Here is a 12,067-nt window from a genome sequence, read left to right as displayed (position 1 = left end):
GTTACAGCTGTCTTCGTACAGCTGTGTAGGGAAAGCGCTGCAGTGTGGCCACACTGACAGCTACCAGCGCTGCAGTGTGGCCACATTTGCAGCGCTGTTGGGAGTGGCTGAACAGGCATTCTGGGATACCTCCGAATACATCTGGAGGCCAATTACAGTGCTTTTGGTGGCCACACTGGCGGAGCAGCGCTGCATCACCAGCTCTGCAATTGTTATACCCCAGGCAGAGCAGGACTACAGCCAGCACTGCAGTCAGGGAGATGCAGCGCTGTACGTGCCTTGCAAGTGTGGACAGTGAGTAAGTTGCAGCGCTGTAAACCCACCACCAGCGCTGCAACTCTCCGGTGTAGCCAAGCTCTAGGTCTACTACTGTATGATGGAAACAGTGGAAACAATGCCGCTTATCTCAGAATGATGGAAATGCTCACATTGAGGGGCGCTAGTAGCAGAATTTTGCAAGCTGCTAACATGATAAAAGTAGTTTTACTTAGAGAAGGGGCCATGCTATTTTGAACAATAAAATCTTAACAGACTAGTGTAATGGACAAAACACAGGACTGGGAGCCAGGCACTCCAAAATTCAAATCCTGGCACTGCTACTTGCTCAGGCAGACCTCAAAGTCATGAAACCTTCTGGTCTGTCTACTTATTCCATCTGTAAAATGGGGATCATAAAGACTGTCCCCCAGAGAGGTGGTGTGAGGATTCATTGATTTGTACATCGCTTTGAAGTTGCAAGATGCGATACTAGTTTAGTTATTATAACTACAAAGTCTCAGTGCAGTTGGATCAGTACTTGAGAGGCAAGTCCCACCTCCAGGAGTAGACACCCAAATTCTGCTCTCACTTAACACTGACTCCACTGAAGTCGATGGTGTTGTACTAGCATAACTGAGAATAGAATTTAGTTGAGCAAATCCAATATGTGGTACTTTCCTAACATAAAAACAAACTAATACAAGAAAGACAAATGTATTGGTAGCTTCAGTGGTTTAGAGCTATATGGTGCTGCTAAATGGGAAAATCCAAAGTTAATTTTCAAATCTGTAATCTGTTCTCTTCAGGTTGATGTGGCTGGAAAGGCTGCAGATAAAAGAAGAGAAGTTGGCAGTGCTTAATTTGTGCCAGGACTTGCCAGGGCTCAGCCCCAGCACCACTAGGCCTGGCAATTCATAGCCCCGGCACTTCTGGGCTTGCCATGTCAGTTATGAATGTAAAAAATTGCTTGAGCCCCAGCACCTCTTTCATTACAAATTAAACACTGGTTCTTGGGGACAAGAAGAGCCACTAATGGCCTCCCGAGGGAGTCTTGTCCATTTGGGTTCAGGCTATTGCTGTAATGTAGAGCCTCCCTGCAAGAGTTTAAAGGGGAAAAAAAACACCAGAGCTTCAGAATCCTAAGGTGTTGGTCTGGGTTGGAGGAGGCTCCAAGGATAGAGAAGTGTGGAAAAGCATTTAAAAGAAGATGTAAACCAAACCTGGAATTCAACCCTACTCTCACCAAAAGTCAAACTCACTCAGTGACTTCAGTGGGAGCTAGATTTGGTCCCTGAGTTTTGTATTCTACAGTTAAACTTTTCCTCACTAGAGTCTGGTTTGCTGTGATTTAAAAAAAATGTTTTGATGGGTTTTAAACTAACAATAAAACTAATCAATATTTCCCGTCTGAATTCCTCATACTGGGCTAGTTACTACTTCAAATGAAACACAACACAAGACTAAATGACCCAATGGTGTAAAACCCTTTAAGATGTAATTTCTACTGTAAAAGAAACACTTTACAACTTCAATTTAAAACTGATCTCTCCCTACGTGGCTTGTCTCAAAATTGATTATTTACAAGGCGGCTGTAAATTTGATTAATTCCTTGTAGAATGAGAAACAAAAGTTCAACACAAGCATCTGCTGCAAATGTCCCATTTGTCTCTAGGTCAGTCTAGTTGAGTCATTTCTCATAAAATTCAGAGAATATTACTAAGTTATCAAAACCACATCAGCTTCCAAGTCTACATTCTGCCATGTAAAAACCCATAAAAATGTTCGCTGATTAGTATATTAAATTGTTATTTCAGTTGGTCTCTCTCTCCTTTGCTAGTGGTTTTGCCCCAATTCCCCCATAGCTATTCATGACCAGACAAGAAGTAAATACACATACATCTTACTTTTAGGTTTGTTTTAGTACTGCACACAAACCGTAGCTTAAAGAACCTACAAGGGTCAGATCCTCTGCTAAGACCAAAAATGCGCGCGCACAAAAAACCATCAGTGTGTCTTAAAACTCCCCTTTACCCTAGCTCTGGGCAGGCTACTCCCCTGCATTGTGCTCCAGGAGCCGGAGGTCTCCTCTAATCACAATGCTGTGCAATAGTCACCATTATTATTGTTATATGGCATCATCTGGATGCCTCAGTTGAGATGGGGCTACATTGGGGCACTGTGCCAACCCACAGTAAGAGACATCCTCATCCCAAAGAGTTTTACAGGCTAAACAGACAAAGGTCAAAAACACCATGGGCAGGTCCATGCAGCTCAGAGGATTTTCATCTTTCCCTCCAGCTACATTAGCAGCAGGGTGAGTAAGTGGTGCCCAAACCTCAGCTTTGATTCTGGGCCACTGGCAGATCCCCTCCAGGCCAGTGAAACTGGCTTTAGCACCAAATGTTGGGTCAATGCAGAGTAGACACACTGTACTGGAGGAACTAGCCCAAAAATCTTGACAAAAAGGTAGGAGAATAATCCACCAGATCACCTGCCTCTATGGGTAAAGTTGATTTCTCCATAATGAAGCAGTGAGCTCTATTGTACTCATTTAAAAAATTCTTCTTGCTTTGACTTGACACTCGCTCTTTCATAACAGAAAAATTGTATTATATGGCAATATCTAGTGTGAAAAAATACACAAAGGAAGAGAAAGGAGATTAACAATGCGTTGCTGTTACTATGTTTCCTGAACAGGCACTGACATATGAGGCCTGATTCTCTACTCCCTTGCACAATTTGTTCTCATTTGAACCTGGGCAAAGTGGGTATAGAATGTTACCATTCTGATTTGGTATCTCTTCACCCTTAATTTGCACTCCCTTTGCACAGGTGTAGATGACTGCACAAGCCCCAGGAACTGTGGAGAATCAGCTCCTGGGAATGTGGGTGACGGGAACGTTTAGCAACTGGATAAAGATTTGCCTTTAAAGCAAATAGCCTATCCAGTGAGATGTTGGTATGGAAAGAAGTGATTGGATGGCAGATGTAAAAATCAACAAGATTTCACTGTTTTTCATCTGAAGGTTTGGGGAGCATAATTCCATGACTTTGCTGCATCATTCTGGGGTCCCTGCTTATAATTTAGGCCTAAAGTGTGATCTCGGACCCATCCTTACCATAGTGATGGGGCAAATGTGAAAAGTCCAAAATCCAAACTTCGTGATTTATGCACATCGCTAATTACCACCTTTACATTCTCTTCATTTCAGGTTTTGTGACTGAGTTTATAACTGCCAGACACCTAATCTACTGATTAACAAGTACTTAATACGTGCTAATATCTAACTGCTAGGGCTGATGAGTCAGACCTCTCTCAGTTATACATCATTTAGGAGCCAAATCTAATCATGCTCTACAGAAACCTGATTTTCTCTCAGCTTTATTCAGTGCAATAAGTCAGCAAAGTGAAGCTATAGGACAAGATAATAAAATGATAATCACCACCACCGCTTAAGACATATAGTTCTTTACAAATGTTAATTAAGGTTATTTATACTTTAAAACTGATCCCATATTTTGAAAATCCTGTACTATTATTTTTTGGTTCCTCGTCTAATAAGAGTGTCCCGCATTTGGGTCTTGGCAGGTGGAGTGTTGTTGAGAAAGAAGAGGGGGAAGTACTGTGCTGTGTAAAAAGCAGATGCAAAACATTTGTGGCTTCTATAGAATCGTTCTCCTCTGAAATAATGTGGAAACAAGCAAGGAGATTTATGAAAAACATGACAAAAAGGACACACAGTCTGGGAATTCTGTGCGAGGCAAATGTGATTCATGGAGCTCACATCAGTGCAATGTAATCCTGGCCTGTTTGGAAACATGAGTCAAAGTCTTTGATGGGCATTTTGTTTAAATCCCCCGAGGCTGGTGTGCATTTCAAGTATTTATATAAATAACATTCATTCTGTAGAACTAGTAAGAACTTTAGTTGTGTTTTTAAACATTTGTGTGAATGGTCTCATTTCTTCCATCTCTTCCCAAAACTGAGGGTGTGTTTTCTGCATGTGAAGCATTGTTGCTTTGTTTTTTTAAGCATAAGGAAATGTTCCAAGAATACCAATTTTCAGGAGGGCTTCATTTCATATGTTGCTCTCCCCAGACAGCATCCACCTTTCTATTAGTAAGCTACACAAGGAAAACAACAACAACGCTGTCAGGATTCCAGCATCTGACATTATGCAAAATGGTGTACAGTCTTGCTCTCCAGCCAGAACGTACTCTATCTGGATTAGGCTGACTAGGGAATTTATCCATTGAAACACAGCTGAGTAAATGAACACGTTCCACCTCTGCTACAGACTTTCAATACACATTGATCACTGGAGCCCATGAATCTATTGTAAAAATAAGCCTGTTACACACAGTATACTGAGCTGAAGTCTATTCTCGCTCAAGTCCATGTTACTTCACTGGAGTCAGTAGGCTTATGCAAAAGGACAGAGGAGAGAATCTGGCCTGATCTGTTGTCTTTGCGTTACTACATGCGAAATGCTTCCATACACATGTATGCTACACCCCACCAAACCAAACAAGCAGAATAAGCACAATGACTTTGTCATAAATGCAAGGCTTAGCAGTAAATTACTCTTGGTTGTTTTGATAGTAGCACTGCACCATTTTAAAGAGAAAATTGTAAAGATTAGGTCTCAAATAAAGACTAATGCAAATGGCTGTGTGTGGGGGCGGAGGATGTGGAAAGAAATCAGGTTTGTAGTGGGGAGCAAAGTTAAGTTTTCTGTGGGCAACTTAAGTGTATTTGGTTTTGTAATTTTGGTAGGGATACTTAGTACCTTGGATACATGCCCCTTTTAATTCTTTGTATATATGTAAACAAACAATAGACCTAATCTATACAAATCTTCCCCAAAATACATGGCCCTCCAGATGCAGGGTGTAGGTATGGCCCACCTCTGGTATAGAAGCATAGAAGATTAGGGTTGGAAGAGACCTCAGGAGGTCATCTAGTCCAATCCCCTTTTCAAATCAACCTGAACTAAATCTTTCCAGCCACTGTTACTGTAGATGGTATCCACAGAAACCACTGAGATTGGAAGATAATACATATGTTACCAATGTTTTCTCTTCTTGGCACAGAGCAGGGCAATAGAACTCTTTTAATATCCTTTGAAAAAGGTTATATATTCTAATGCTTTCATCACCCCTTACCATGATGCCTGTCCCAAGAGTGGTAGTACTGAGCACATCAGCAAGTCTGGCATCCAACAAGTTAAAAATTCTATTGCTGACAAGCAGAATATACAAAGAGATTAAGTCTAGTTTAAAATCATAACTAGGCCTGTTGAATAGTCTTGTACATATAGAAGATGCTGCTATTTTTATGGAGTTCTTGGCCAGTATGGGCAAAATTCTGTTCTCAGTTTCACCCATGTATTCTCCCTGAAGGCAGTGGAGTTGCATGGGTTTAAGTGACAGCAGAATCTGGCCCGTGGCATCTACCTTGCCACTTGATATGGCTCATCTTGTGGCATAGCATTAGATGGGAGAATTATGGTTTTTTTCAGTCTAGTTAAAGGAGTTCAAAAACTGGGGTCAAGTCATCATGACAAACCTGTATCAGCTGGGCTGCATTTTCCGGACTGCCATACCGAAGATCATGGCCATTAATAGCTAACACCCGGTCATTTTCTCGAAGCTGTCCATCACGGGCAGCCACACCTCCTTCCAGCAAGTTGAAAATAAATACCCCAGGTTCATCTGCCTTGCGGACCAGCTTTATTCCCAGCTGCTCATCTGGGCTGCCTTTGTTTAGAACCACATGAAAACTGTCATCCCTGTTGTAGTGAGCATCAAGAGAAAGTCCGTTGTTTCGGCACCGGTACCTCTGCTCTCTGAGCACAGTGAGCCGGAGCACCTGACAAGGCTGCTTCAGAACTGACAGGGCGTAGTTGTGAGGAACATTGATGATGTCCATGCCATTCACCTGGAAGAGAGAACCATAAATCAGCAATGTAAAGAAGCATCTAATCTGAACTGGCACTGCAGACAGCTGATCTATTTACACAGATGTCTCCATGTTCACTGACGTGCAGGATTTGAAACGGTGTCACACAAGAGGCCAAGTTTTTATTATATAATATCCTCCCCCAAGGACAGGACGCAGCGTACAGACACTTACTGTCTTTTTCCTCTCTCACTGATTGTCTCCAGACATAACTGTTATTTTTCAGTTTATTATTGTCCCTCCTCAGGCCCTAATCTCCTTTTGTGTATCTTCATTTTATTCCACTAGTTTCCGATTTCAAACCCAGCTACCCTTCCTCCCACTTCCACTTCTTTTCTGCAGTGTCCTTGTTCATTATCTCACAACCACTGCGGTAACAGTAGACAGTCTGTATCCCCAATTTCCAACCTCACTAAAGAACTTCTAATTAAAATGGGGTGGGGGAAAAAGCCCTGAGAGTTTTAATTCACTGTGGTCCAGAATCTCAGCTTGACACTATGCTGATTTACATCGGCTGAGGAACTGGCCCTTCATGTTTCCCTCCATTTCCTGGGTCAGAAGAGTTCACGTTTTTTTCAAATGGCTTCAGACAAAGAACTTTAACTCAATCCTGCAATTTTTGTTCTGTAAAATTGGCTGGCTACTGCACTATATCCTTACTAAATGAAAAACATTTGCAGGGTTTTAATTTGCTGGAGGAAAAATCAAACTAGACAACAGCCTCTATGTAGCTTTACATTACAATAGCAGAGCCATTTAACATTTAAAAATGTTTCCTTACTGCAACAAAAAAGATCCCCAGCAGGGGTAAAACAACTCAGCTTGGCTTGATTTTCTAAACTGCTTCTGGGGCCACTAACTGTAGGCTCTGCTAACCTGTTATCTTGAACTCTCACCAATGCTGAAACTCTACAAGGAGAAAAGAAGAGCAGACTTGGGCTAGGTCTACATTTAAACCATTACAGTACAGCTTCGTTGCCATAGCGCTTCAGTGTGGACACTCACCACAGCAAGAGGAAGGGTTCTCCTGTCACAGTAATTAATCCACCTCCCCAAGAGGCGGTAGCTAGGTTGACAGAAGAATTCTTCCATTGATCTAGCACTGCCTAGGGTCAGGTTGGCTTAACTACTGGCTTTTCACACCCCAGAGCAATGTAGCTGCGTCATCTTAACTTTTTAATGTAGACCTGGCCTTAAAAATTCAGTAACTCTGGATAGGCTTCTCCTCCAGTTACCTACAAGTATTATGTAGAGGAGAATTTAACTAGGACAAGGAATAAATAGACCAAGGGCACAATCCTGCATTATTGACTACAATTGATTCTGATCTTGCTCTCATTGAAGATGATGGCAAAACTCCTTTATGGGAAAAGGATCAGGCCCCAAATGGGCAATCAAATCTGAATCTCTAATGTCATGATGCCATGAGGTGCTGGGTATTTCCCCAACAGGACGCTGAGTGTCCTCAGCTATCACTGATGTCAGTGGCAGTTGAGAAAGCTCAGCAACATTCAGGTGGTGCTCTGCATCTCAAAAGATCAGGCCCTCTTAGATTACTAGAAAAGAAAACTTAAGAGAATTCAGCACAGTGTTCAGTCCCATATACCATCGTGTGCCAGCAATGCCCCTCTGCCATGTACATTGGCCAAACCAGACAGTCTCTACGCAAAAAAGAATAAATGGACACAAATCTGACATCAGGAATCATAACATTCAAAAACCAGTAGAACACTTCAATCTCTCTGGTCACTCAACAACAGACCTAAAAGTGGCAATTCTTCAACAAAAAAAACTTCAAAATCAGACTCCAATGTGAAGCTGCAGAACTAGAATTAAATTTGCAAACTGGACACCATCAGATTAGGCCTGAATAAAGACTGGGAATGGTTGGGTCATTACAAAACGTAAACTTAATTTCCCCAATACTAATTTCCCCCTACTGTTACTCACCCCTTTTTGTCAACTGTCTGTAATGAGCCACTCTCTTACCACTTCAGAAGTTATTTTTCCTCCCCGTTAATTGATTTATCTCGTTAGACTGACCTCACACTTGGTAAAGCAACCCCCATCCTTTCATGTATTTATACCTGCTCCTGTATTTTTCACTTTGATGAAGTGGGTTCTAGTTCACGAAAGCTTATGCCCAAATAAATTTGTTAGTCTCTAAGGTGCCACAAGGATTCCTCGTTGTTTTTGCTAGATGTACTGTACACCAAAGGTCATAAAATGGAGACCGTGAAAGGAGGCACCAAGCTGGCTGTCAGAAGTTATAGCTCTGAGGGAATCCTGTCATATAAATATACAGGGACTCCATCAACTATACACCCTCAAGGCAATGAAAGAAGGGAACTAGTACTGTCTTTGTTTAGTACTATTGTGCTATTGCTCTTCTCTTTTAAGAATTGAAATATTATAGATTTTAGTAGCCGTGCAGGCCTCAGAAGCTCACGGGCACAGTGTGAGAAATGGTACTTGCAGCAGAAGCCACAGTTGAAATATACAAAAACTAGATTTTAAAGTAGTTGGCCTCATTTTTTGCCCATCCATCATCCATTTCTATGGAAACAGGAATGGAAGTAGCAGCTGACAGCCAACATCACCTAGTTATTCAAGCTCTCTTATAGATTTCAGCTGCTGCCACCGACTGAGCTGTTTACCAAACAGCACCTACAGAATTAGGGACTCATCTTGCCAGGTGCTGAGAATCTCAGTGCCAATGAGAACTGAAGGCACTAACCTCCCACTGGACTGGGCCTGTAGGAGTTTCAGGGCCAAATTCTCTGCTGGTAGAGATGTATTAAAGTTGCATCAACTGAGAATTTAGCTCTCAATGTATTAACACCACTTCCTTTAAAAACTCAAATCTACAAGCCCTAATATTAGAACAGTCTTTGCAATGCCCTTAAACTGAATTAAAGATTTTAAAAAATCAGCATTTCTTTTATTCAAATATACAAACATTCCTAAACCTTCTCTTTCCCCTGCCAGTTTAGAAAAACACCTGTGCATTTCTAATGGTGTGGTTAAACCAGATGCCGGAGAGTGACGGGTGAACTTAAAGGTTTGGAGTTTTGGTTAAGTGTCATTCTGCTTAAGAGAAGCATATAGGAACATCTTGGCCCTCATTCTGCTATCCCTGCAGGTTGTATAGTCATTAGTGCAAAGGTGTAAAACATTGTCAAGCCAGAATGGTAGCATTTCATACAGCATTTGTGCTAGTGTAAATCAGTAAACAAGGAGCAGGGCAATGGAGAATTAGGCCCCTTTCATCCAAAAGTGGATCTCAAAGTGTCACTAGAACAGACTGAACTGTACTTTCTGATTCTGGCTGGGTCAGAAATGGCACAAGAGTACTCTCTCTTATTGCATTTTGGTCCTTCTGCCTTGGGCCAGGAAACAGAGGGGCCTGAAACTCAAGGGAAAAATGAGCAAACCAGTCAATAATCTTCAGAAAAAGGTTTGGTTGAAGTTTTGAGCCAAAGTTAGGGTCAGTTCTTATTTGTGCAATGCAGTTCATCCATCCTTATTCACTGAGACCCCAATTCAGGAAAGCATGCCTACTCAGGGCAGCACTCAGATACATGCCTATGTGACAGAAGGAACCATATCAAGTACCAGAGCCTGCAGTTTAATGACACATCTTGTCATGCATTATGCTTCTGTATACACAAACAGGTAAGTCTTACCTCCCTGTCTTACATCTCTATTGCAGTATGTATTTACATTGACTTGTTCTTTGTTAAGATGTTAACCCTTCACCTGGCATTTCCACAGTACCGTACCTTTAGTATCATGTCTCCCGGCAGTAATCTTCCATCTCTGGCAATCACCCCATCTCGATAGATATGCTGTATTATGATGTGGACCAAAGGCGTCTCACTGCCTCCCACAACTCTAATGGCAAGACTTTCTTTGGGATCAGTACGAATGATCTTAATACTGGTAATTTCTCCATCTGGAATCAGGTGATATAACCTGGGGAAGGCTGAAATGCACATGTTATTTATTTATCTGAAATAATAATTATGCTTTATTAAAAAAAACACAACATAATTTCAGGTCTCTGCAGCAGATCCAACCAGGTTTTAGCAGTCGATATAACTTATGTTAAAGGGGAGGAGAGGATGCCCTGGGTTTTTCAGGGATTGTTATAATTAGTAAATTCAAGGTTTAATGTTTTCTGCAATCAGTTCTTCTCTGCATCTTCTACCTTGATGGAATGCGCCTTCCTCACTCGTAAGTACGATTCTACAGAACACTGCTGGGACCTTCAGAGTGATCCAGGCCAGTGAAAGGTATTTAAAGGAAAATTGCAGTGATTTGTTCTAATATTCTAGAAGAACTAAATAGATACTTTATCTCTCCAATACCCTCCCTACTCAGGCAGCTCTTTACTGGCCCCAGGTGTGTCTCAGTGGGATGTGTGTAAATACCAGACAAACCAAGAGCCTGAAGGGGCCGCAGTCTGACCTATTAGCCCAGAACTCATATCTGAGTTGCATTGACTTCCGTATGTGTGTCTGTCTGTCTGTCCAGGACCAACCTGAACATTGCCTATTATTGATTTAGTAGCCCAGGGTTTCAGCACCAGAACAGAAAGTTCAAAGGGACGTTTGGCTCACAAAAACAGAGGAAATATTACCTCACATCTTCACATCTAGAAAGTTTCCTAATATTCAAATTAAAGGGAGGAAGAGGAGATCTTCTGTGCTACCCAAGAGAAGTGATGTTTCCTCTCTAGGACCCTTCCTACTTCACTGTATGGATTGCTTGGGATTGCATGCCACGGGGACGCTCTGTCGGTCGCCAGTCCCGCAACTCCAGTGGACCTCCCGCAGGCATGCCTGCGGAGGGTCCGCTGGTCCCGCGGCTCCACCAAAGCTGCGGGACCAGAGGACCCTCCACAGGCACGCCTGCGGGAGGTCCACCGGAGCACTGCTTACCACCCTCCCGGCGACCAGCAGAGCACCCCCCGTGGCATGCCGCCCCAAGCACGCGCTTGGCGTGCTGGGGTCTGGAGCTGTCCCCGTGTATGGAGCTCAAGCAAACTCATTGGAATAGGAATCTCTTGCTCCTCCTAACTTAAGTGTGCAAAATGTCCATATTAAAGCAGCATGCACTTGGACAGAGAGCAGACAGAGATCCCTAAGGATCTGAGGTAGACAAGGCTCCATCCAAACGTCAAGGGTTTTCCAAACTCATGGGCCCAGCTACATGAGAAAAAATGACTCATTGCAGACAAATCAGTCATATACAATACACAAGGGTTTAGTTAAAATTCTAATTGGGAAATGCAGACTTAAATGGGTCTCAGCATGGAGCCAATTTAGTGGAAAGGGACAATAAATCTGGAGTCATCAATAGGGATGTGCCACCTCCCCAATGCTGTCTACGGCCTGGTTAAACATTACTAAAGACTCTTAGGCCATGGCTACACTGGCACTTTACAGCGCTGCAACTTTCGCGCTCAGGGGTGTGAAAAAACACCCCCCTGAGTGCTGCAAGATACAGCGCTATAAAGCCTCAGTGTAATCAGTGCTGCAGCGCTGGGAGCACGGCTCCCAGCGCTGCAAGCTATACCCGTAGAGGATGTGGTTTACGTGCAGCGCTGGGAGAGCTCTCTCCCAGCGCTGGTGCTCCGACTACACTCACACTTCAAAGCGCTGCTGCAGCAGCGCTTTGAAATTTCAAGTGTAGCCATACCCTTAGTTTCAGACAAAAACAGCTAGGCAGCTGGGTGTCCTGGTTATTACTGCACGGTGTTATCTCCCAGCTATAGAAAAGTAATATGGCATTATTCCCAGTACAGACCCCAATTCATCCAGGAACTTAAGAACGTGCCGAACT

At 42.8% G+C, this 12,067-nt stretch overlaps 1 protein-coding gene across 6 annotated transcripts in view; it reads right to left on the bottom strand.

The window, feature by feature from the left end:
• LNX1 (ligand of numb-protein X 1) overlaps positions 1 to 12,067 on the bottom strand; it is a 359,863-nt gene that overhangs the window by 24,841 nt on the left and 322,955 nt on the right. For all 6 annotated transcript variants that reach the window (XM_050947563.1, XM_050947562.1, XM_050947565.1 and 3 more), the window contains 2 exons: positions 10,003 to 10,205; positions 5,828 to 6,199 (listed from right to left, as the gene is read on the bottom strand). In XM_050947563.1, the coding sequence (XP_050803520.1) occupies positions 5,828 to 6,199; positions 10,003 to 10,205 (575 nt within the window). The remainder of the gene's footprint in view (positions 1 to 5,827; positions 6,200 to 10,002; positions 10,206 to 12,067) is intronic.

This window comes from Gopherus flavomarginatus, chromosome 3 (assembly GCF_025201925.1).
Source record: "Gopherus flavomarginatus isolate rGopFla2 chromosome 3, rGopFla2.mat.asm, whole genome shotgun sequence".
NCBI lineage: Eukaryota > Metazoa > Chordata > Testudines > Testudinidae > Gopherus > Gopherus flavomarginatus.
Note: the sequence above shows the minus strand (reverse complement) of the source record. Positions and strands in the feature narration are given on the sequence as shown.